We start from the raw sequence: 25,215 nt of genomic DNA, 5'->3' as shown, positions 1-25,215 counted from the left end.
TGCTGGTCAACATGGCGGCGGCGTCGCCACCTCTGCCGTTTCCAGGCAAGGTCGCCGCTGCGGCAGCTGCCGTCTACACCACAGCCGAGAGCGCCGCTGTGCGGGAACCGGAGCTGCGGCGGCCAACTTTCCCGCCTCAGTGACGCGAGGCTTGAGAGACGGAGTGCTGGGAGGGCCGGAGGAGGCCGCGGGTGCTGCCATGAGGGAGGCTCTGGGGGCTAGCCGGGAGGCGGTGCTGAGGTGAAGGATGCTGGCCAGGAGGCCTGGAGCCCGGAGCGCGGTCGCAGGACTGGGCGCTGAACCCTCGGACACCCACGTCAAAGCCCCCCTCAGCCCTCGCTTGAGCGGCGGTCGTCACCGACCTGGCGCCTACCTGTATCCTTCCAGCCGTGGTTGCCTGGGTGGCGGTGTTGGAAGTGGAGAGCCCCATCTTTTTTCTGTTCTGTTCCCGTTATCACAGATGCTAGATGAGAGAAACCGGCCAGTCATCTTAAAGCGGGTATTTGCTTCGGCAACTGTCGCTGCTCCCCTTAAACCTGAAATAACATCTTCTATTCTAGGACCACTTTCCCGGCCGCCTTGTTATCTCCCCCGTTTTCAACTTTGCGGTACTTTTTTTTTTTTTTTTAATGAGTTTTGAAATAGGTAAACGTGTTCTTTGGGGATTGTTTTCTTGTAGAGTTAGGTCATTATGTTCTTTTCTTCATATTATCCATCTCCTGATAATTCATGCTGCTTGGAGAAAAGAATGCCGCAAGTAAATAAAATGTTTTGGTCTCCTGAAGTAGTCCGTCTTAACGGTTAACCTAACACTTCTTTTATTTTACAGAGCTGCTAAAGCCTAACATAGTTGGTTAATTTGTTTTGTTTTCCATCCTCTGCCCAGTCTGTTGTCAGAGAGACAACAGACAAAATAAGAAGCGAAGGACCTGGAGCCTTCACACTGGTTTATCACTGACTTGTCCCTACCTAAGAATTGGTCTAGCCCACCTTTGACATTATTACTGGTTGCACTGTAGAAAATTGAAAGTGTTAAACAGTTCTGTTTTCAGAATATGTAAACCATGCTTATTCATTCAGAGAATGTTATGATAATTAGAGTGTAACGTTTGTATTCTCAAAGGACTTGGTTGGTAGTGATGATGCTATGTAATCATCTTCATTCTTGTTGGAGAGTCTCTGTTTTTCAAATTAATTCCCACTTTCTTATTGTCTCCGGGTTCTGGGAGTTGCAGTTTTAAAAGCAAGTAAACAAGCAATTTTCATTTCGTGCTTCCTTTTTTGGCTAGGTGCTTGGGATACAACTCTAGTAAGGAAGAGTACATACAAAGCTATTTAAATAAGGTACATACAAAGCTATTTAAATAATGGTAAATATCCCTCTTCTGATCATGCTTCCTCAAGCTTTTATCCCATCTTTTCTTGCTTTAGTCGACTTTTCAGAATGCTAACCTGCAATGACAGCTTCTGATTCTTTTCATCTATTCATTATTAACTCCATTCACTTTGGCTTTTGCCCTTGCTGCTCCTCAAAACTATCCTGACTCAAGGTGTAATCTGAAATAAACCGGATTGCTTTCAGTATGGATTTGATTCTGCCCCCTTGACATTGTGTTTAATTGAACCCTGAACTCCTATTACACTGACCCTGATTTATCTGTAAATCAGAAAATAGAGAAGCACTGTAAGTGGCTCATTGACAAGGTGTATCTTTCCATCATTTTCATTAGTGAAATGATCATAGACTTAATAGTTTTAAATTTTTAAGGTATGAATGTTGATACAACAAAGAAATAGTTGTAAAATAAATTTGGCAGTACCTCAAATGAACAAAACCAAATAGATATAATTCCAGAATTATAATGTTGGTTTCCTATAAAGAAATGTATTACTAAAAATATACTTAAATACTAAATATATAGTTAAAATTATGAAAGTTGTAAATAATCATTTCAATAGATACCCTGAGCCTTTGCTAAAATCCAACAACTTTTGCTAGTGTGTGTGTGTGTGTGTGTGTGTGTGTATGCATCTATATATATTATATATAATATACATTTTTTCCTCATTTTTACATATATATTTGCTAGCAAATCAAGAATATTATTGTTACTAGTTGGAGAAACACTTAAGCACTTGTGTCATATTGTACATTCTCAGTGTCTGTAATGTTGCATATTGGATACCTGGTACAGAGTAGGTGTGCAAATTTATTAATAACTAAATTTTAAAAAATGAACTGTAGACTTAGGAAGTGGCTTGGTAAAATTTCTACATGTGACTTCTAAATACGAATTCAGTACTCAGAGGCTATATTTCTCTACTTAAGTTGGAATTTCCTAACTCTAAAGGCTATGGAAGAACAAAACTTCATGAAGTTTATCTAATTAAAATTAGATGAAGTTCTATAATTTCAGTTTCTTAAAACAATTCAAAAGGAAATAGAATAAAATTTGTTTTCAAAAAAAGGAGGGAAGGTCTCTCATGTCCCCTTCACACTATGCCTCTTTTTTCTCACAAGTATCTCCAGTCTTTTCCCCTTCTGTTTTATCCTAGCACCCACCTTGCAATGGCACCCCACTCCAGTACTCCTGCCTGGAACATCCCATGGATGGAGGAGCCTGGAAGGCTGCAGTCCATGGGGTCGCTGAGGGTCAGACACGACTGAGCGACTTCACTTTCAGTTTTCACTTTCATGCATTGGAGAAGGAAATGGCAACCCGCTCCAGTGTTCTTACCTGGAGAATCCCAGGGATGGGGGAGCCTGGTGGGCTGCCGTCTGTGGGGTCACACAGAGTCGGACACGACTGAAGTGGCTTAGCAGCAGCACCTTGCCTCTCTTTATTCCCTACCCAGTTTAACCCTGTTTTTAATTATCTACACATATTCTCTCAATAACATCCTTGGTTCTTTTTACTCCTGTTCTTCTTTCTCAACCATCCAGTAACTATTACCACCCTATATTTCTGGTCCTTCACTCAATAATAAAAAATCTGTCAGAGAAAAGTCACAAGATTGCTGTGTGGTTTGATTGTTCTCAGCTTCACCAGAACAAGAACGGAATTCTGTCTTGTTCCTTTTAAATTAATTTCTGTGCCAGATCTTGATCACCTTCCCTCATTCTTAATACCCTGTCTTACTATTTCATAAGAGAATGGATGCATAAACTCCCTCAGGTCCCTCCCAACAAACAACACAAACCATCCTACTCCCATCCCCAACCTCAATCCCCTACCCTATCTTTTTATCCAGGCTCATTGATAAGATATATCACTGTTACTGTAGAAGGTGAATGCATTCACTTATGTCCTGTTTTCATCACCTCTCTTTCCAGTAACCCTGGATTGTAAATTATCCTAACTCTCTATTACAATTTACTTCCAACTCTTCTCTAATAGCCTTCTTTCCCTAAAGCCTATAAACACCCTCTAGTCTTGGCTATCCTTAAAAATAAAAATCAAACCTTTTGATCAAAAGAACTCTTAACTGTTTTAATATCTCCTGTCTCATTATTCAAACCACTAAAAAAGAGTAGTCTAAATTCACTGTCTCTACCTTGAGTTACACTTTATACTTCATTCCAAAATATACTTGAACTGATTTAAAAAAAAAAAAAAAAAAAGGCATGGACTGTTGTCTGTCAGGCTTCTCAGTCCATGGAATTCTCCAGGCAAGAATACTGGAGTGGGTTGCCATGCCTTTCTCTAGGGGATCTTCCCTACCCAGGGATCGAACCCAGGTCTCCTGCATTGCAGGAAGATTCTTTATCATCTGAGCTACTGGGAGGTTCATAAAAAATAAATACAAAATTGTAAAGAAAAACTGACAGAAAATAGATTTTCACATTTTTCATAACTTGAAGATATAGTAACTTTACCTTTTGAAAAGCAAGAACCAATTTCAAATGAAAAATATTTCAAAGATAACTTGTTAATTTAAAACTTTAGTGTAAGGGGAAATTATATAATTAAATAAAATGAATTATCTGGAGGAAATGCTTGTAATTATGATAGAAGGTTAATATTTATACTATTCTCTCTCTATAGAATTTACTGAAATTGATTTTTAAAATGAAGTTCTCAATAGATAAATGATCAGTGACTCTGAACTAACAATTCACCAAAGAGGAAAATAAAATTAGTATCAAATAAGACAATTTTTCTGTTTTGCTAATGCATACATACTATAACCTGACTTTCCACGTGGTCTTTCTTTTTTTAAAAGTACTACCTTATACTCATGAGGTTTTACCTCATATTCATATATTTCTAATGACATGTAAATTTATATAACCCTTTTGGAAATCAATTTGTCTGTGAGACACTGAAAGCTATAAAGATATGTATACCTTTTGTCTTAGTTTATCTGCTGAGAATTTTCTCCAAGGAAATCACTCAGCAAGCTTTTATTACGCCATTACCATATTCTAAGCACCATGCCAGGCATATTATATTTTATAGAAATGTAGAGGAGATACACATGATGTACCCATGAGAGTGTCATATCTTCCAGTGAGGGTTAGAAAAAGCTTCATAGGGTAAGAACTGTTTGAGGTGTCCCTGAAAGGATGGGTAGAGTTAGCCAGCATGTTCCAAAATATAATGGCATACTATGTCATGGCTTGTTCTGTTAATAAGTATCTTAGTGTGATAGTGTGACTGAGCTAGGAGTCATGTAGGGAAGTGTTGAAAAATGAAGAGGAAAAAACAGACCAGATTATAGGATGCCTTATATTCTAATGTTATCATGAAAGTAACAGGGAGATTTTGGAGAACAGCAAAGAATGAGAGACATAGTGAGATTTGTGTTTAGCTGATTTTTTGGATGTTCAAATGGAGGATGACAAGTTTAGGAGTAGTATGATGAGTTAGAAGACTACTGAGTTGGTCTGGGCAAGGGATTTAGAGCATCACAGTCAAGGCTGTAGAAGGTACAAAAAAGAAAAAGAATCAGGATAGCTCTAATAATTTGACAAGAGTATTGGTTATATGATTCATAGTTATTAGTGGTGGTACAATATTTGAAAAAACCTAAATGAGCTACAATTAGAAAAAGACTATATTGGGAGAGGATGAGGTAGGGTGTATTAGGCTATGCTTTTAAGTTACAATCATTATGTATTACTTAGCCAGTACTACAACCTATAATTTTCTTGTTTGTTGGTTGTTTTTTTTTTTTTTTTTATAAGTATATAACCTTTCTTTGAACAAGTATTTAATTCTGGTTTTTATGGAAGTATCTTACCTTTACGGTACAGCTTGTATGAAAATAAAAGTTTAACCAGCCATCTAATATTTTTTAAATTTGAATACCATACTTTGAAGAGATGCAAAGGCAAAGCACTTTTTATAACTCAGCAGGCAATATTATATATATATATATTAGCTATATATATATATATATATATGTAGAGAGAGATTTAATTAAATCTAACATATAGTTGCCAGAACATTATTACAAACATTACATTTGTGATTATGTTACTGTGGTGAGACTGCAAGCATGTTAAAACCTTGAACACAACTGTTTCCACGTGCATCATACTCCTTCATATTTCTCACCTGAACCGAAGCAACTTCTCCCTTTGCTCCCACCCAACAGTGTTGATCTTGGGTACCCTGAAAGGAAGTTGCACTTTCCTCCACTGAGATGTTGTGACTTAGCAGTTAGCCATCTTGTTGAAGTCTGACTCCTTCTAATAAATTACTCTATTGGAAGAAGAAGCTAAATCTTTAGCTTTTTCCATGCTAACAATGAACCAGATTCTTTCCTTTTTTTTTTTTTGTTTCAATTTTATAAATCCTTCAAAAGAAACATTAAGCAAAAATATCATGTATGCAAGTGCATGTATTTGTTTATGGTGAGGTACAAAATTTTATAATAAATTATTAATGGCCAATGGCATAAAAATAGATAAATAGCAACATAATTGAAAGTGCCCATTTGCAAAGTTTCAAATGACTAAAACATTCAAATAAATGTGATTGGTTTGAAATATATAGTATTGGATAGTTTTTTTTTACTATGTTGATACTGAAACACTGTAGGATCCTAAAATTAAGACATTTTGAATTAACAAATTATGTACTGCTTAACTTATTATTTAATATGTTGTTTTACCACTAATATTTATATCTTATAAAAATTTTGATTAAATAGACCTCTTAAAGAGAATTTCAAATCTTTATTTGGGGGGAGGAGTGGTTTAAACATAGTTTATTCTAAAAAGACAACTAGGCATGTTCGCAATATATAACCTCAATACAATCTTATATACATCTGGAGACCTGGCATGCTGCGATTCATGGGGTCGCAAAGAGTCGGACACGACTCAGCAACTGAACTAAGCTGAATGATGAGGTACTGGAAATGGTAATTCAATGACCACTTCTTAAAACTTCAGAATCATTAAAAACATAAAAATACTATGATAAACTTGATAAAGGCATTCAGTAATGCCAGTTGAAATGTAGCTGAGTAAACGCAGACATCAGTTAACCACAGCAATTCAACTTATTTAAAGAAATAAATTTCAAATAAATGGATGATTTAGATAACTAAAATACTCTTTATCTGGCAAACTTCTTGTAAACACTGCTATGTATGGTTTTCCTGATGGTTTGTTTTATAACCTATGAGTAAATCACCAAATTTTCCCAGTTATATTGCTAACTGATTTTTAATATTTTAATATGACTTTCATAATGTGAATTGGAGAAGGCAATGGCACCTGGAAAATCCCATGAAAATGTCGACCAAAACATTTAACTCATCTACTTTATATTAGTGAAATATAACCTCCTTTCATTTTTCTACATACATTCCTAAGATGTGAAGTGTGTTAAGTCACTTCAGTTGTGTCTGACTCTGAGCAGCCTTATGGACTGCAACCTGCCAGGCTCTGTCCATGGGATTCTCCAGGCAAGAATGTTGGAAGCGGGTTGCCATTTCCTTCTCCAGAGGATCTTCCTGACCCAGGGATCAAACCCAGATCTCTTAACATCTACCTGTATTGGCAGGCAGATTCTTTACCACCAGCACCACATGGGAAGCCCAACATTCCTAAGATAGCAACTTGTTAATAAATCCCAGGGACGGAGAAGCCTGGTAGGCTGCCGTCTATGGGGTCGCACAGAGTAGGACATGACTGAAGTGACTTAGCAGCAATAAGTACCCAAATATCTGTATAATGAAAGAAAAGATAGACATTCTCTTTATCTGGGCTCATGATGTATAAAAGTAATTTTTCCTCAAAGAAAATGAGATGTATCTTCAGTTGTATTATCAAGTCAAGAAAAAATAAAACATCTGCCATTCATACACTGACACTAATGTGTACACATACTAATTATTCCACAAAAAATCATTACATCATTATATGAGACTGTAATTATATTTTATTTATCAGGTAGCACTGACATTCATCCACTAAAGACGTAAACCACTGTCCTTAACTTTATGCTGTTATTAGAGATATGAAAATTCATTTTGAGAAAAATTTAGAAGAAGAGCGCCAAATATTACTGCAGCAACAAAAAATATGTCGAAATCGAGCACGTAAATATTTTGTGGAGTCAAACCGGAGAAAAAAGTAAGTAATTATATTTTATTCAAAAGCATAGAAACTCAGTCTTTATAAATTAATAATTTCTCTACTTTGTAGCATTTTATGAACCTAAGTCATGACAGTGATTTCTGTATAAAATTGATCAAAATTTTTGTGACTTTTAAATTTTATTGTTTTTCTGCCACACCACAGAATGATGTATCATCTAGTTTAGTAAATGTAACTGAGGCAGTCTTTTCTTGTCATAGAATTTATTAGTGTCATATCTACTTCTTAAAATAACTATAAAATATATTCTTCATTTTTTGTGTCATTTTATGATAAAAGGTGACCAATTAGCATTTGCTTTAATAGAATATATTCTATTTTAATTATTATTCACTTATATCTAATTTTTATATACGTACTTCCCTCATTCATCCAGTCAGAAAAATAGGGGAAATATGAATAATGGTGGAAATATTATAAAAAGAATTTTATAAATGATTGCCACTTTAAAAAAAGAGCTTTCTAGTATAAACTGGCAACTAAATAAAGTAAAAACGCAAATGCAAACAAGCCTATCTCTGCTTGACATTTCTCAAAATTCATTTGAATTGCTGGTTTATTTTTTAATGCAGAGTCGTTATGCCATTTTTATTGTTGTTTCTTTCTACCTTGTTTATATTTCTGCAATAGCTGAATAGCAGAAAATCCCTAGAGTTTATTAACTACATCATTGGGCATATGTTGCAAATCCCATTTGGGGAATACAAAATTGTTTACCTGTAATTTTTTTCTGGCGCTGTATTTCTCTTTAGAGTAGCTCTATACCGCCTGGTGTAGTTGATAATATTTAATGAAGCTTCATTTTGTTTCTGTTTTTTATTTGTGTATTTCTGTTTTTCCCCTACTTTTCAGCTCCTGAAGCTTATAAAAGGCACTGATAGATGTTCAATAAAGATGAATAATCTTATGTTGAAAGAGTCATTGGCTTTGGAGTTAGAGATCTAGGTTAAAATCCTAGCTCCATCAGTTAGAGCAAGTTATTTAAGCTCTTTGAGCTTTAGTTTCTCATTTATGATTGGAATTAATACTATATGTTTCAAGGAATTATTATGTAGAGCAAAAACGTTTAATAATAGAAATAGTTGAGAACACATATACAAAATATTTGTCATGTAGTGCTTCAACATTAAAGCTTATTTTATTAACAAATTAGTATCTGTCAGTTGTACATTTTTAATAGTCTTGCTGTAATGAAATGGCAGGCTTTATATGTGGAATTTGATTCATAAAGTTCCAACCTATCTTGTCTCATCAAATACCATAAGAATTCTGATGTAGAAAATATAGAAGAAAATTTGGGGTTTAAAATTCTAAGAGGCAGTACATTTTCCAATATAATTTCATTATGTTTTCCTTTTCTGTTGCCCTACAGATGGGTAAAGAAAACCTGTTTTGATGTAAAGCCACATAAAAGTATTTTTTTAAACACTAATCATTTATTTCTATATTCACCTTTTATAAAGGGAATGAAATTCTAGATACACTTCTGAACTTCAGAATATATCTATCATTGTGACTTTTTTGGCCTTGCCATTATCTATCCATTTATGCTTTACATCATCTGAGTTTATGGTGTCTATTCATATTATGGTCAGAGTTTAGAAAAACTATTTTTCCTACAGGTAGAGATAGTCTCCTAACACTTAGGTTTTTTCCTACAAAATGAGATAAATTTGTGCTTTGACATTGTCAATACAGTTTCCCCAGTAGTACTCAGAAGATCTTCATAGCACCAAGTGCTCTTTTTTACTTTTATTAATTGCCTAAAAATCACACACATTTTATTTTCTTGTTAACCATTTTTTGCGTTTCTGTTGCCAGTATTTTTCTTGTATGTGTTTATCGCATTCTTAAGTTTTCCATTCTGTCACTCAGTATTCATACAGTGAAGTCCCCTTGGTTTCTCTCCAAGACCTTCCTCCACCAGTAGTTACTGCTGCAATAGATTCACCCATAGACCTAATCACAGTAGGCATCCTGAGACTTCCCTTAATTGCTCTTAGCAATTAGAGCCACAGTTTCTTGTCTTCCATAGCATCCCTTTTTTTGATTTGTTTTATAATATTAATTTGTGGGAACACAACCTCAAATAACTTTCTAGTTAGGCTGCTTTGTGGACCAAGTAATTTTAATATATACACATACTTAAAGAATATTAACTTATTTCCTACATTGTTTTTAATTTTCAACTTAGAACTATCTTTTGATAAATTAGTGAAGAGGCATTTATTCATCAACAGCATAGCTAATTCAGTACCAATTATTAAATACTATATTAGGAGAAAAAATAATTTTGGTTAATCTGTTTCATCATCATAAGTTAGAAGTGTCAATAATCAGATCCAATATGGCTTCTTGAGGAAACTAAATAGAAATAAATTTTAAGAAGTAAAGAACTCGAAAGAAACATTCAAATAGTTTTAAAACAATATAATGTAAGTATGTAGGCTTAAAAGTTCAGATGATCAGACAAAACTCCTATGTAACTATATAACCAACTGGCATAATAAGAAAGAAAAGGATTGAATGGGGAAAACTGCCCAAATAAAGCAAAGAGGAAACACTAGCAAGTGGTGAGGGTCAGGCACTTTGGAAGAATCTTTAAAACCTGTAATAAAGAAGCTTCCTTAAATATCCTATAGGCAGAAAAAAAATTACCTAGAGAATCACAGGATGAATTATTTGGTGAACAGGATGAATTATTTGATGCTGTTGAAAGAGTATGAGGTAGCTACATTATCTATTTGTGAGAATGGTGGAGTATGGAGTTCCCCATGAAGCAGGAAAACTGTACCTTAGAATAAATAAGGACTTATACTTTAAGCAATTTAAGTCACATTAATCAAGCCTACATATATAGATGTATGGAATAAGCTAAAAAATATAAACAGATTCAAATAAATCCAGTTATCAGTAGATTTAAATATCCCTGGATATATTATCCATGCATGCGTGCTCATTGGCTTCAGCTGTGTCCAACTCTTTGGTACCCTGTGGACTGTAGCCCACAGGCTCCTCTGTCCATGGGATTCTCCAGGCAAAAGTACTGGAGTGGGTTGCCATGCCCTCCTCCAGGGGATCTTCCCAACCCAGGGATCAGACCCACGTCTCCTGCATTGCAAGCGGGTTCTTTACCACTGAGCCACCAGTGAAGCCCATATTATCCATAATATATTCATAATATATTCAAGAGAAATGAAAGGAATTCAGGATATTTAGAAGTTATTTTCAGCTATTGAAAGTGTTATAAAGGATAACATTTATTCATTCAACAAACATTTGAAAGTATAGTGAAAGTGTTAGTCTCTCAGTCTGAGTCATGTCCTACTGTTTGCGACCCCATGGACCATAGGCCATGAGGCTCCTCGGGGCATGGAATTCTCCAGGCAAGAATACTGGAGTGGGTTGCCATTTCCTTCTCCAGGGCATCTTCCCAACCCAGAGAACAAACGTGGGTCTCCCACAGTGAAGGCAGAGTCTTTACCATCTGAGCCACCTTTCGTATACCAGAGGATAAAAAATAAAATGCATCATTCTTGCTTTCTATTTACTAATAATGAAGTAGTAAAAAACAAAAAGGATGGTAGTGCTGTACAGTAAATACTACAATTGAGTCACCAACAAGGTACTGTGGAAGTACATCTCACATAGTACATGACAAAGAATTCCTGGAAGGGTAAATTCTTATTAGATAAATGAGGAGTTAGCTCACTTGAGCGGCAAAGGAGAACAATATGTGAAAAAACTTAAATGTTATGAAATAAAAGACATTAAAAAATAGTTTTATGTGATTTAGGCACTGGAAAATGTGGAAGGGTATCAGGAGAGGAAACTATAGAGCTGACAGGAGACATTACTAAAATAACTTTTGTGCCAGTCTAAAGAAATTAAACTCTATCCTGAGATGCTGTTGAAAGAGTAAAAGAGAGATGGATGCTCATGTTCATATTTTATCTCATTATAACAAAGGGTAGAGAATGAATTGAAAGCATAGGCTTGAGGCAAAGAAGAGGAGTAGAAAGCTCTTATGGGGATCTAAGCAGGAGAAGGTATGAAGCTGGCCTATGAAGGCAGAGTCGGGATTGAGTAGTAGGGTCAGTAGGAGTCAAAGGTCAGTTATGGGTGGCTCATGAAGAGCATTGTCAGAAGTAGAATACTCATCAATTATGCAAACCTTATTTTGACATTTTTAATACAAATCTAAATTACAATGCATATTTCTGTTATCTTTTATATAGATTATGATAAATGTGTTTGATATTTTCTTCATGCCTTTGAATCATTATGGGCATCAAAATATTTTACTCTGTTATGTTACTGTGTTGCCCTTGAGCTATTAAGTTTAATTAGTTTACAATACTAGCCTCTACTGGTTAGCTTGGTGAATTCTTTGTTAAAAGATTTTTTCCCTTACTGCATAGCTGTAATTTCTTTTTTAAAGTTAAATTTAACTTTGTTGTTGTTACTGTTTAGTCACTAAGTCATTTCTGACTCTTTGAGACCCCATAGACTGTACCCCACCAGGCTCCTCTATCCTTGGGACTTCCCAGGCAAGAATACTGGAGTGGGTTGCCAGTCCCTTCTCCAGGGGATCTTATACACCCAGGGATTAAACCCAGGTCTCCTGCATTGTCAGGCAGATTCTTTACCACTGAGCCTCCATTTTGAGGTAATTGTAGATTCACTTGCAGTTGTGAAAAAAAATACAGAAAGATCCCATGCATGCATGCTGACTTGCTTCAGTCATTTCTGACTCTTTGCGACCCTTTGGACTGTAGCCTGCCAGGCTCTTCTTGTCCATAGGATTCTCCAGGCAAGAATACTGGAGTGGGTTGCCATGCCCTTCTCCAGGGGATCGTCCCAACCCAGAGATGAACCTGCATCTCCTGCAGCTCCTGCCTTGCAGTTGTATTCTTTACCGGTGAGCCACTGGGGAAGCCCAAGATCACATAATACTCTCTATTCAGTTTTCCCCAGTGGTAACATCTAGAAAAACTGTAGTGCAATCTCACAACCAGGATAATGACATTTATATAGTCAAGACACAGAACATTTCTGTTATTTCACATTGCCCTTTTATACCCATACCCACTTCCCATCCTCTGGAAATCACTAATCTGTTCTCATTTCTGTACTTTTTTTCATTTCTAGAGTATTCTATAAATACTATCATATATATGTATAGTGTATATATTATATATATGATGATTTCTGTATGATTCAGAATTGCCTTTTTTCACTCAACCCATTTCTCTGGGATTCATCCAAATCGCTGGATGAATAGCTTATTCCTTTTTGTTGCTGAGTATTATTGTATTGTATTATTACCATTCACCCATTAAGGATATCTGGGTAGTTCCCAGTTTGGAGTTACTATGAATAAAGCTGCTATAAATATTCATGTATAGGTTTTTGTGTAAGCATTGAAGGCAGGAGGAGAAGGGGATGACAGAGGATGAGATGGTTGGATGGCATCACCGAATCAATGGACATGAGTTTGAGTAAACTCCGGGAGTTGGTGATGAACAGGGAGGTCTGGAGTGCTTCGGTCTATGGGGTCGCAAAGAGTTGGACACAACTGAGTGACTGAACTGAACTGAACATTTTTATTTCTCTGGAATAAATGAAGGAGTACAATTGCTGGATCATATGGTGGTTTAGTCTTGTAAAAAACTGCTAAATTGGTCTTCAGAGTGACTATCCACCAGCAGTGTAAGAGTGATCCAGTTTTCCACATCCTCATTAGCATTGATGTTGTAACTATTTTGTATTTTAGCCATTCTTAAAGGTATAGTATGGAGAAGGAAATGGCAACCCACTCCAGTAATCTTTCCTGGGAAATCCCATGGACAGAAGGAGCCTAGTGGGCTACAGTTCCATTGGGTTGCAAAGAATTGGGCACAACTTAGCAACTAAATAGCAACAACAACAAAGGCGTAATAATATCTTGGTGTGGTTTTAACTGATATTTTCTTAATGCCTATTGATGCAGAATATCTTTCAATGTGCTTATTTGCCATCTGCCTATCTATGAAATTTCTCATAATGTCTTTTATCCATTTTCAATTTTTTGAAGTATAGATAATTTACAATGTTATGTTAGTTTCAGGTGCACAGCCAAGTGATTCAGTTATACGTATATGCACGTTCTTAGATTCTTTTCCATTATAGGCTCCCTGTACTTGATATCCTGTAATATCGAGTATTACAAACTTGTTGTTTGTTTTTTACTTAGTCTATATATAGTAATGAATATATTTTAATCCCAAACCCCTAACTTATCTTCCTGCCCCTCCCACTATCCCCTTTTGTAACCATAAATTTGTTTTCTATGTCTGGGACTACTTCTGTTTTGTAAATATGTTAATTTGTATCATTTTTTAGAGTCCACATATAAGTGGTATCATATATTTGTCTTTCTCTAACTTCACTTAATATGGTAATCTCTAGGTCCATAAGCAAATGGTTTTCTTTCTTTCTTTTTATGGCCAAGTAATATTCCTTTGTATATGTATACTACTAATTTATCCATTTCATCTGTTACTGGACATTTTGGTTGCTTCTGTCAGGTTGGTTTATTTCTCTCTCTTCATTTTTGTCTCATCCATAACAAAGATTTGGAATGATGGACTAATTACAGCTAAAGCAGGCAGGATATCTTAACTGTTGTCTCATAATAGCAAGAATTTAAAACAACAAACTAGTTACAGATCAACTACAGCTCAAGCAGACAGAACTTTTATTAAACCAAAGAGTGGGTAGTACACTCTGGAGACTTGGCAGCAGCTGTGGGTACGGTCCTCTTGGCTTCCATTTTTATACTTCCCATCTCCTCCTCTTGGTTCTGCCCTGTGTACCTACCACCAATGAGGAAAGGGAATGCAAATGGCTGTTTGCTCTAGGTCAATCAGGGAAGGGGGCGTGTCTGGGCACATGCAAAAATAGCATTTTTACATATTCATCTAGGTGGGGGTGGGCTGGGAGCTTTGTTAATAGTTGCAAGTTACATAACAGGCTTTATTGGTCCTGCTTTCCCATATTTCAGTCTGTTATAATCATATATATGTATTGAATATTTATGAACCTTTAATGGGCTCCTGGCTGCCTAAGGATACTTGAGGACACAGCTGTGTACAAGAGAGAATGTGCCAGAGTTGGAGAAGCCCTGTGGTGAGTCTGTATCCACTGTGGGCCTAGGGCACATGGGCAAGAATTGGAAAAGTCTCTGTGGCTATTTTTGTAGCATATCTGTGAGCTCTCCTGGGAGTGTCTGAGGTGGGGTTTAGAGATCAGCTTGCATCCCTTTCCCTTAAGCCACCCCTCATTGCTCATGCCTAACTTCCTACCTAACAGTTCCATGTCTTGACTATTGTAAATAGTGCTGCTGTGAACATTGGGGTGCATGTATCTTTTCAAATCAGAGTTTACTCCAGATATATGCCCAGGAGTGTGATTACAGAATCATATGGTGACTATTTTTAGCTTTTTAAGGAACCTCCATGCTGTTCTCCACAGTGGGTGCACCAGTTTAAATTTCCATCAACAATTTAGGAGAGTTCCTTTTTCTCCAGACTCTCTCCAGTATTTATTATTTGTAGGCTTTTTAATAATGGCCATTCTGACTGGTATGAGATGATACCTAACTGTAGTTGTGATTTTCTAATAATTAGTGATATTGAGCATCTTTTCATGTGTCTATTGGCCATCTGTACGTTTTCATTGGAGGAATGTCTCTTTAAGTCTTCTGTCCATTTTTTTAATCGGGTTGTTTGTTTTTCTGATATTGAAGCTATGTGAGCTGTTTTTATATTTTAGAAACTAATTCCTTGTCAGTAGCATCATTTGCAAATATTTTATCCCAGACTATAGATTGTCTTTTCATTTTGTTTATGTGCAAAAGCTGTGTAAAAGCTTTTAAGTTTAATTAGGTCCTATTTGTTTATTTTTGTTTTTATTTCCATTAGTCCAAGAGATGGCTCCAAAAATATTGCTATAATTTGTGTCAGAGTGTTCTGCCTATGTTTTCCTCTAGGAATTTTACAGTATCTAGCCTTACATTTAGATATTTAATCTGTTTTAAGATTATTTTTATATGGTGTTAGAGAATATTATAATTTCATTGTTTTACAGATAGCCGTCTAATTTTCCCAGAACCACTTCTTGAAAAGACTGTCTTTTCTCCATGTATAGCCTTGCCTCCTTTGTCTTCAGTTCAGTTCAGTCACTCAGTTGTGTCCGACTCTTTGCGACCCCTTGGACTGCAGCACACCAGGCCTCCCTGTCCATCGCCAACTCCCAGAGTTTATTCAAACTCATGTCCAATGATTCAGTGATGTCATCCAGCCATCTCATCCTCTGTCGTCCCCTTGTCCTCCTTCCTTCAATCTTTCCCAGCATCAGAGTCTTTTCCTTTGTCTTAGATTGACTTTTCATCCATTTTCTAATTAGATTATTTTCCTTTTTACTGTCGAGTTTTGAGAGCCCTCTGTATATTCTAGGTACAAATCCTATGTCAAATGTGTGGTTTGCAAATATTTTATTCTGCACTGGAGTTTATATTTTCACCTTCTTAATAATAGAGTCTTTCCTAGAACAAGTTTCTCATTTTTATGAAGTCCAGTTTATCACTTTTTCTTCTTATAGATTGCGTTTTTGGAGAAGCCTTTGCTTAATTCTAGGTCCTGAATATTTTCTCCTAAAAGTTTATAGACTTACAAACTGTAAAAAGTTAGTATTTTTACAGTCTAGGTGTGTGATCTATTTTAAGTTAATTTTTTTATAGTGTGTGAGACATAGGTCATGGTTTTTTGGTTTTGTTTTGTTTAACCTATGGATATCCAATTAGTCCAGCATTCTTTGTTCAAAAACTATCTTTCCTCCATGAATTTTTTGCACCCTTGTCAGAAATCATTTGTGCATATTTATGTGGGTCTATTTCTTGGTTCTCTAAATGGCAATCCACTCCAACAGTCTTGCCTGGAAAATCCCATGGACGGAGGAGCCTGATAGGCTACAGTCGAGTCAGACATGACTGAGTGACTTCACTTTCACTTTCACTTTCATCCCTCCACCAAGGCTATTACCCAGTTTTGATTAATGTGGCTGTAAGTCCTCAAATCACTTCCTTCCATTTTACTCTTTTTTTTTTTTTTTTCAAAATTCTTTTATTCTAATTATTTTGCCTTTACATATAAAATTAAAATAATCTAGTTTGTATCTGTAAAAAATTTCACTAGGATTTTTATAGGAATTGCTTTATACTTGTATATCTAAAGGGTATGGGAAGAATTGACATACTTTCTATGTTGAATCTCCTAATAAATCCACTGAGTATTTTTCTTTCAATAGTATTTTTTAGTTCTAAAATTTCCATTTGGGTTTTCTTTGTATCTTCTGTTTAGTTTTTGAGACTTTATGTTTTCATTTGCAAACCTGTCAACTTGGTGTTGGCCTATGGACTATCTTTTTTCATTTAGTTTGTGATCTTCCTGGTTCTCAGAATGACAAGTGATTTTTCTACTGGAAATCAGACATTTTCATATCTTGTTATGAGACTCTGAAACTCACTTAAACCTTCAGCCTTAGCTGGCTTTCTCTGGCACTGTGCCAGCAGAGGAAGGGAGTAGGAGGGGGAGACACTGCTTCATTGCTGACTGTTGGAGGTGGAAGTCTAGGTTTACCCCTCTGTTGACACGGTTGGGAAAGAGACTTCTTATCACTTCTGGGCAGTTGGAGTTACAGCTCCTCACGTGGTCCCCACTGGCACCACATTGGGAGTGGCCTCATTACTGTTAGTGAAAGTTGGTAAAAGTTTTGTCTTTCCACAGGCCTCCTGAACAGAATCCAACCAGGGGAAGTAGGGGCTAGCTCATCACTGCAAGGCAGGTGATAGTGCAGACTCTCCAGTTAATTACTGCTAATACTGGGACTAGGAAGGACCTCATTATCACTGGATGGGGATGAAAGCCTAGCACTCTACAGAGCTGCTCTGACAGCCAGTTCCGGCTACATTCTGGCGAGGATGGAAATGAAATCTAGGCTCCCTACTCAATCTTGGCTTAGATGGGAAAAAAACCACAGGTCTTTTTTTCTGTGATGTTTGGATGGAGTAATAAGATTATTGTCAGAAAGTTTTCTGTCTTGCTACACTGGCCTTTTCCTCCTCATGGAGCTAGAGATAGCAGACTCTTTTTTTTTTTTTTTTTTTGGTGGTGGTGGTAGTGAAGTGAGAGATGGTGCGTTTTTGTCCTGTTGACATTTCTATGTTGCCTATTTCTCCCACTCCAGGTATGGGATATACGAAGCCAAAAGAAAACTCAGGGAGCTTACGATCATGTCTTCCCTTGGATCCTGAGGTCCCTAGCCAGTTTACCTCCTTTTCTCCATCTTTCAGACTCTTCTAAATTTTTTTTTTTAAATGTAATGTCCAAGATTCTTATTTGTACTTAGTGAAAGACATAGCAGAAAGTCTGTTTACCTCCTCTTCTCAGAAGCAAAATTTCTTTTTGATGTTAGTATTTCTTCTTCTGGACTTCCCTATTGGCTCAGTGGTAAAGAATATCTCTGCTAATAGAGGAGCCACAGAAGTGGGTTCAGTCCCTGGGTTGGGAATATCCCCTGGAGGAGGCAATGGCAACCCACTCCAATATTCTTGCCTGGAGAATCCTATGGTCAGAGGATCCTGACAAGCTACATCCATGGGGTCAGAAAGAGTCAGACACTGAACACGTACATACACACACACATTTCTCCCTCTAGATGCTTGTTCACCTTTCTTCTTTTATTTCTAATGCAGTATTACCTAAGTAAACAAAGGATTTTGTCGGAACTGAATCTAATAAGAATTTATGTGAATAAGGACTTGAGACTCTTATGATTGAAATTTATGTGCTTTAGTTGATATTGATATTTATTTTAGCCAATACCTCAGCCTGTAGAGAAATGAGGTGCTATTATATTTCCCCTTTGTAGTATGTACATTACTAATTCTATGTGTTAAGTTAGAATATGAATCTTTGTTGTTTGGGTATTTTCCCCTCCAATAAGGATAATTTTTCATTTTTTGTTGTTTTCTTTTCCAGTTAAATGACAGATAATAAGTTGGAAATATGATATTCAACATAGATTTGGGGCATTCCAAATAAGTTTCACTCTTTTCAAGTACAAGATGTGTTTCTTTGCCATGCAGTGAAAATTGACAGTATGTTCTGGAGCTGTTTTATTTCCTATAGGATATTGGCATTATTGTTTGTTTAAAATGTTATACTTTATTCTTAAAAACTATTTTTCCAATTGCATTAATTTAAAATATGTTTTATTCTATTTTTAAATATCTTTAATTATCTCAAAATATAGTTGAATTTTAAACTTATATGTGATCATATCTCTAAAAAGTTATAATTACCTAAATCTGAATTATAGTTCCAAATAGAAAAAACTGCATCACAGAAGGCCAACTCTCCTGTGTTGCAGGAGAGCTGTGTTCTGCCTGTGTTATTCTGATTGAAGTTACTCTTAGTCACTATTGTTTTGGTTCTGTTGTTAAAGAAAGTAATTGTCATGGTGGTTATTTATATACTTTTTAAGGAAGTATATAAAGAAAAAAATTTACTCCATAATTGTAGATTCCCAAACTGTTTGTTTGTGGAAACCAAGCAAACAGTTTAGCAAATAGCCATCATTTTATGAAGTGTATCGCTTTGAGTCAACGTGGTCTGAATCTTTCATGGTCTACATCAAGGTGGTCTACATCTTTCATGGTCTACATCAAGATGGTCTACATCTTTCAGAATTATACATTTTAAATAGACTCTTCAAAAGTTGCTAAGGCACATTATTTATAATACCCAATCCAAAAGTCTATTAACAGATGAATGGATAAAGAAAAAGTAGAATATAAATACCATGGATCCATGTCTTGGCTGTTGTAAACAACAATGAATATTGGGGTGCATGTATCCTTTCAAACCATGTTTTTTTCTGTATATATGCCCAGGAATGGGATTGCAGGGTCACATGGTAGCTCTATTTTTGGGTTTTTAAGGAATTTGTTCTCCATAGTAACTATACCAACTTACATTCCCACCCCTAGTGTAGAAGGGTTCCTGTCTCTCCACATCCTCTCCAGCATTTATTGTTTGTGGGTTTTTTGGATTCTTTTTTTGATGATAGTCATTCTGACTGGTGTAAGATGGTATCTCATTGCATTATAGATTTGTATTTCTCTGATCATTAGTGATGTTGAGCATCTTTTCACATGCCTTTTGGCCATCTGTACATCTTCTTTGGAGAAATGTCTGTTTAAGTCTTATGCCCATTTTTTTGATTGGGTTGTTTGTTTTGATGATGTTAAACCTCATGAGCTATTTGTAGATTTTGGAGACTAATCCCTTGTCTGTCACATCAATTGCAAATATTTTCTCCTAATCTCTGGGTTGCCTTTTCATTTTGTTTATTGTTTCCTTTGCTGAACAGAAACCTTTGAATTTAAATAGGTCCCACTTCTTTATTTTTGTTTTTACTTGTAGTATTTTGGGTGAGAAATTGAAAAAGATATTGCTGAGATTTATGTCAGAGAGTTGCAGCACTGTTTACAATAGCCAAGACATGAAAGCAACCTCAATGTTCACCAACAGAAGAATGGATAAAGAAGACGTGGTATGGAATATTACTCAGCGATTAAAAAGAATGAAATAGTGCCATTTGCAGCAACATGGATGGACCTAGAGGTTGTCATACTGAGTGAAGTCAAACAGAAGAGAAATATATAACATCCCTTATATGCATGATCTAAAAAGAAATGATAAAAATGAACTTATGTACAAAACAAACAGAATCATCAGTTCAGTTCAGTCACGCAGTTATGTCTGACTCTTTGCAACCCCTTGGATGGCAGTACGCCAGGCCTCCCTGTCCATCACCAACTCCCGGAGTTCACTCAAACTCACGTCCATTGAGTCGGTGATGCCATCCAACCATCTCATCCTCTGTCATCCCCTTCTCCTCCCGCCTTCAGTCTTTCCCAACATCAGGGTCTTTTCCAATGAGTCAGTTCTTCATATCAGGTGGCCAAAGTATTGGAATTTAAGCTTCAGCTTCAGTCCTACCAATGAATATTCAGGACTGATTTCCTTAGGATGGACTGGTTGGATCTCCTTTCAGTTCAAGGGAATCTCAAGGGTCTTCTCCAATACCACAATTCGAAAGCATCAATTCTTCAACACTCAGCTTTCTTTATACTCCAACTCTCACATCCATACATGACTACTGGAAAAAACTATAGCTTTGACTAAATGGACCTTTGTTGGCAAAGGAATGTCTCTGTTTTTTAATATGCTATCTAGGTTGGTCATAACTTTTCTTCCAAGGACCAAGCATCTTTTAATTCATGGCTGCTGTCACCATCTGCAGTGATTTTGGAACCCCCAAAATAAAGCCTGTCATTGTTTTCACTGTTTCCCCATCTATTTGCCATGAAGTAATGGGACTAGATGCCACGATCTTAGTTTTCTGAATGTTGAGTTTTAAGCCAACTTTTTCACTCTACTCTTTCACTTTCATTAAGAGGCTCATTAGTTCTTCTTCACTTTCTGCCATAAGCATGGTGTCATCTGCATATCTGAAGTTATTGATATTTCTCCTGGCAGTCTTCTTTCCAGCTTGTACTTCATCCAGCCCAGCGTTTCTCATGATGCTCTCTGCATAGAAGTTAAATAAGCAGGGTGACAATATACAGCTTTGATGTACTACTTTCCCAATTTGGAACCAGTCTGTTCTTCAATGTCCTGTTCTAACTGTTGCTTCTCGACCTACATACAGATTTATCAAGAGGCAGGTCAAGTGTTCTGGTATTCCCATCTCTTTCAGAATTTTCCACAGTTTGTTGTGATCCACACAATCAAAGGCTTTGGCACAGTCAATAAAGCAGAAGTAGATGTTTTTCTGGAACTCTCTTGCTTTTTCGATGATCCAGCAATGTTGGCAATTTGATCTCTAGTTCCTCTGCCTTTTCTAAATCCAGCTTGAACATCTGGAAGTTCATGGTTCATATACTGTTGAAGCCTGACTTAGAGAATTTTGAGCATTACTTTGCTAGCGTGTGAGATGAGTAATGTTAGTAGTATTTTGTGCGGTAGTTTGAGCATTCTTTGGCATTTCCTTTCTTTGGGATTGGAATGAAAACTGACCTTTTCCAGTCCTGTGGCCACTGCTGAGTTTTCCAAATTTGCTGGCATATTGAGGGCAGCACTTTCACAGCATCATCTTTTAGGATTTGAAAGAGCTCAACTGGAATTCCATCACCTCCACTTACTTTGTTCATAGTGATGCTTCCTAAGGCCTACTTGACTTTGCATTCCAGGATGTCTGGAATAATCACCATCATGATTATCTGGGTCATGAAGATCTTTTTTGTACAGTTCTTCTGTGTATTCTTGCCACCTCATCTTAATATCTTCTGCTTCTGTTAGTCCATACCATTTCTGTCCTTAATTGTGCCCATCTTTGCATGAAATGTTCCCTTGGTGTCTGTGATTTTCTTGAAGAGATCTCTATAGTCTTTCCCATTATATTGTTTTCCTCTATTTCTTTATATTTATCACTGAGGAAGGCTTTCTTATCTCTCCTTGCTATTCTTTGGAACTCTGCATTCAAATGGGTATATCTTTATACACTTAGAGAATAAATTTATGGTTGCCAGGGAGAAGGATGGGAGGAAGGAACAGTTAGGGAGTTTGGTATCGACATGTACACACTACTATATTTAAAATGGATAACCAATAAGGTCCTACTGTATAGCACAAAGAACTCTGCTCAATGTCATATGGCAGACTGGATGGAAGGGAAATTTGGGGGAGAATGAATACATGTATATGTATGGCTGAATCCCATTGCTGTCCACTTGAAAATATCACAACGCTGTTAATCAGCTATACTCAAATACAAAATAAAAAATTTTTAAGTAAAAAATAAGTAAATAAATAAACACCATGGAATGCTACTCAACCTTAAAAAAAGAAGGAAATTCTATCATTTCTGACAACATGAATGAACCTGGAGGACATTACACTAAGTGAATAAGCTAGACACAGAAAGACAAATATTGCATCATCTTTCACTTACACTTATATGTAGACTCTAAAAACAAAATTGAACTCATGGTAACAAAGTGGAATTATGGTTTCCAGAGGCTGGTGGGGAGAATTGGGGATAAAAGGAGAGAGATTGATCAAAGAATACAAACTTTCAGCTATAAGGTGAATAAGTTTGCAAACCAAATGTACAGCCTGGTGACTGTAGTTAATATTAATAATAATGTATTATAAAAAATAATAATGTATTATATGCCAGAAATTTGCTAAGAGAATAGAGCCCAAGTTATCACACAAAGTAATCAGAAGTGATGGGTGTGTTAATTAGTTTGATTGTTGTAATTATTTCAGTGTGTACATGTATATCAAAACATGTTGTAAATCTTTAATACATACAATTTTTATTTATCCAAAAAAATTATTTTTACGTTGCCAAAGAAGACCATGTTTCTTCTGTGAAAAAGTGTAATTCCATGGTAAATGGGAGGCAGCAACATACCCTTCCAGTGCTGAATTCTGCAATGGCAGAGAAGCTGTCTCTCGTTTTCATCCCCAGATCCTCTTATTCCCACAGTCCTTACCACAGTGCCTGACATATATTAACATAAAAGAAAATCAGTAACTACTCATTAAGTGAATAAGGAAGGAACTACATTAATCATCACTTTTTTAATAAGCAAAGTTTTTTAGTAAGACTTTGTTTTATTGAGCCTGTCATTAAGTTTGGGAGTAGAAACGTCTGCTTTTTGATCACATTCCATCCCTTGTTTAATTTGATTCGGTCTATCACAGCCTATATTTCCTATGATACAAGAAAGTGCTGTGTGAAATTATTTTTTACTACCTCTATGCATTTTATCCCAGAGAACAGGGCCACTGTGGAACATTATAAAATTATAGTGATAGTAGTTTGCTATCAAAATGACCTTCTGATTATAGCATGGAAAATAATCACTTCTTAGCTTTAGAAAGCCATCATTCCTCATTGCCAAATTGTTGAACTGGTGTTATTTTCTCAGTATTTTCTCAATCTGAAAAACTGCTAATTTTTTTTTTTCTCAGCTCAGAACTTTCGCATGCTATTTCTTCAGCCTAAAACATATCCTTCCCCCTCATTCTTTTCATGACTGGCCTCCTTATTCTGAAAATTGTAGCTTAAATGTCATGTCTCCAGAGACATATTCCCTGTTTACTTTATTTAAAGTGAGTTTCCTTGGTTCCCTATCATGGACTAAAGTTTGTTTACTTCAGAGCACTATGACAATTAGGAATTCTTTGTTTACTTGAGTAGATTGCCTCAGTAAATTATAAATAACTACATAGACCATATCTGTTTTACTTATCCCCAGCAGATAAATTATTAAGTTAAAATAATAAGTAACTGCTTTTAAATGTGCGCTGATCTATTGATGTTAACATGTGGTCAGACATTTGTTCAACAATTATTTATTGAGCATCCACCAAGTGCAAGGCTTTGGTATTCCAGAAATACCAAAATTCCAGGAATTCTAGAAATTAAGTTTTCAGTCCCTGTACCCAGAGAACTGAATACGATGGGGGAGAGACAGTTCCTATGAGATTAATTCTTTGATTCAACAATGAATATTACAAGCAGGATGCTGTGTGCTGACCCAACTGTCCTTCTTAAGATACTGAGAGTCTAACAAGTAATACAGAAAACTGAAGAGATGATTACAGGTTAGTGGACAAATACTATAAGAAAATCAAGCTTAGTGTTCTTTGGGAAGCCAGTTTTGTTACAAGTGATGTCAGAGACAGAAATGCTTTAGAAAAAGAAAAATTACCCCAAAAAGGCTGTTACATAGTATATCGTATAATGATTAAAAACCAGCCAAAACCAGACTGCCTAGTTTAGACTACCAGTTCTTCCACTTAGTGATTAATGTGACCTTAGAAAAAAGTACTTAACCTTTCAAAGACTGAGTTTTTTCATCTATAAAATACTTAACTCAGAGAACTGTTGTGAGATAAAACAAGATAATACACATAAAATACCTATCATATACAATGCCTGACCATAGTAGCACCTGGAATAAATGATTATTATTATTATGTCATTTTCACAGGTTGACATGTGTAGTAATGAACTTTTCTTTCCCAGCAGTCTTCACCCAAACTTCCTTTTTAAATCAGTCCCTAGAATCCTGATTGTATCCCGTCCAGAATACAAAGGTCAGCTATATAAACTCTTACCCATGTGCAGAGTGCCTTTCAGAACACAATAAACGTGGAAAATGTTCATCCCCTCCAAAGCAAAATGAAGGCTTAAAACAGGTGAAGATGTGATTGTATTAGAAACTGTTCCTAGAACCTCAAATTTAGATTAATATGGATAAAAGTAAATTTTTAGGTGTGTAACAAGTTCTCTGCTTAACAGCTTCTGTTTTTCTCTATGATAAAGTATGTGAGAGGAAAATAGAAGGTGATATTGTAGAAAGTAAAAAGAAACTAGTAGCTATTTGATTGGAGAAGGAAATGGCAACCCACTCC

The 25,215-nt window shown here is 36.1% G+C and overlaps 1 protein-coding gene and 1 long non-coding RNA gene across 2 annotated transcripts in view; both read left to right on the top strand.

The window, feature by feature from the left end:
- The window catches only part of CEP126 (centrosomal protein 126), a 103,758-nt gene continuing 78,543 nt past the window's right edge, over positions 1-25,215 (top strand). The window contains 2 exon segments of the mRNA XM_055548165.1: positions 1-375; positions 7,472-7,591. Coding sequence (XP_055404140.1) covers positions 248-375; positions 7,472-7,591 — 248 coding nt within the window. The 5' untranslated portion in view covers positions 1-247.
- Positions 447-2,934, top strand: LOC129628107 (uncharacterized). The gene is made up of 3 exons (XR_008702727.1): positions 447-608; positions 1,290-1,344; positions 2,557-2,934. It is a non-coding gene; the product is annotated as an uncharacterized LOC129628107 (long non-coding RNA).

This window comes from Bubalus kerabau, chromosome 15 (assembly GCF_029407905.1).
Source record: "Bubalus kerabau isolate K-KA32 ecotype Philippines breed swamp buffalo chromosome 15, PCC_UOA_SB_1v2, whole genome shotgun sequence".
In the NCBI taxonomy this organism is placed as follows: Eukaryota; Metazoa; Chordata; class Mammalia; order Artiodactyla; family Bovidae; genus Bubalus; species Bubalus kerabau.
Note: the sequence above shows the minus strand (reverse complement) of the source record. Positions and strands in the feature narration are given on the sequence as shown.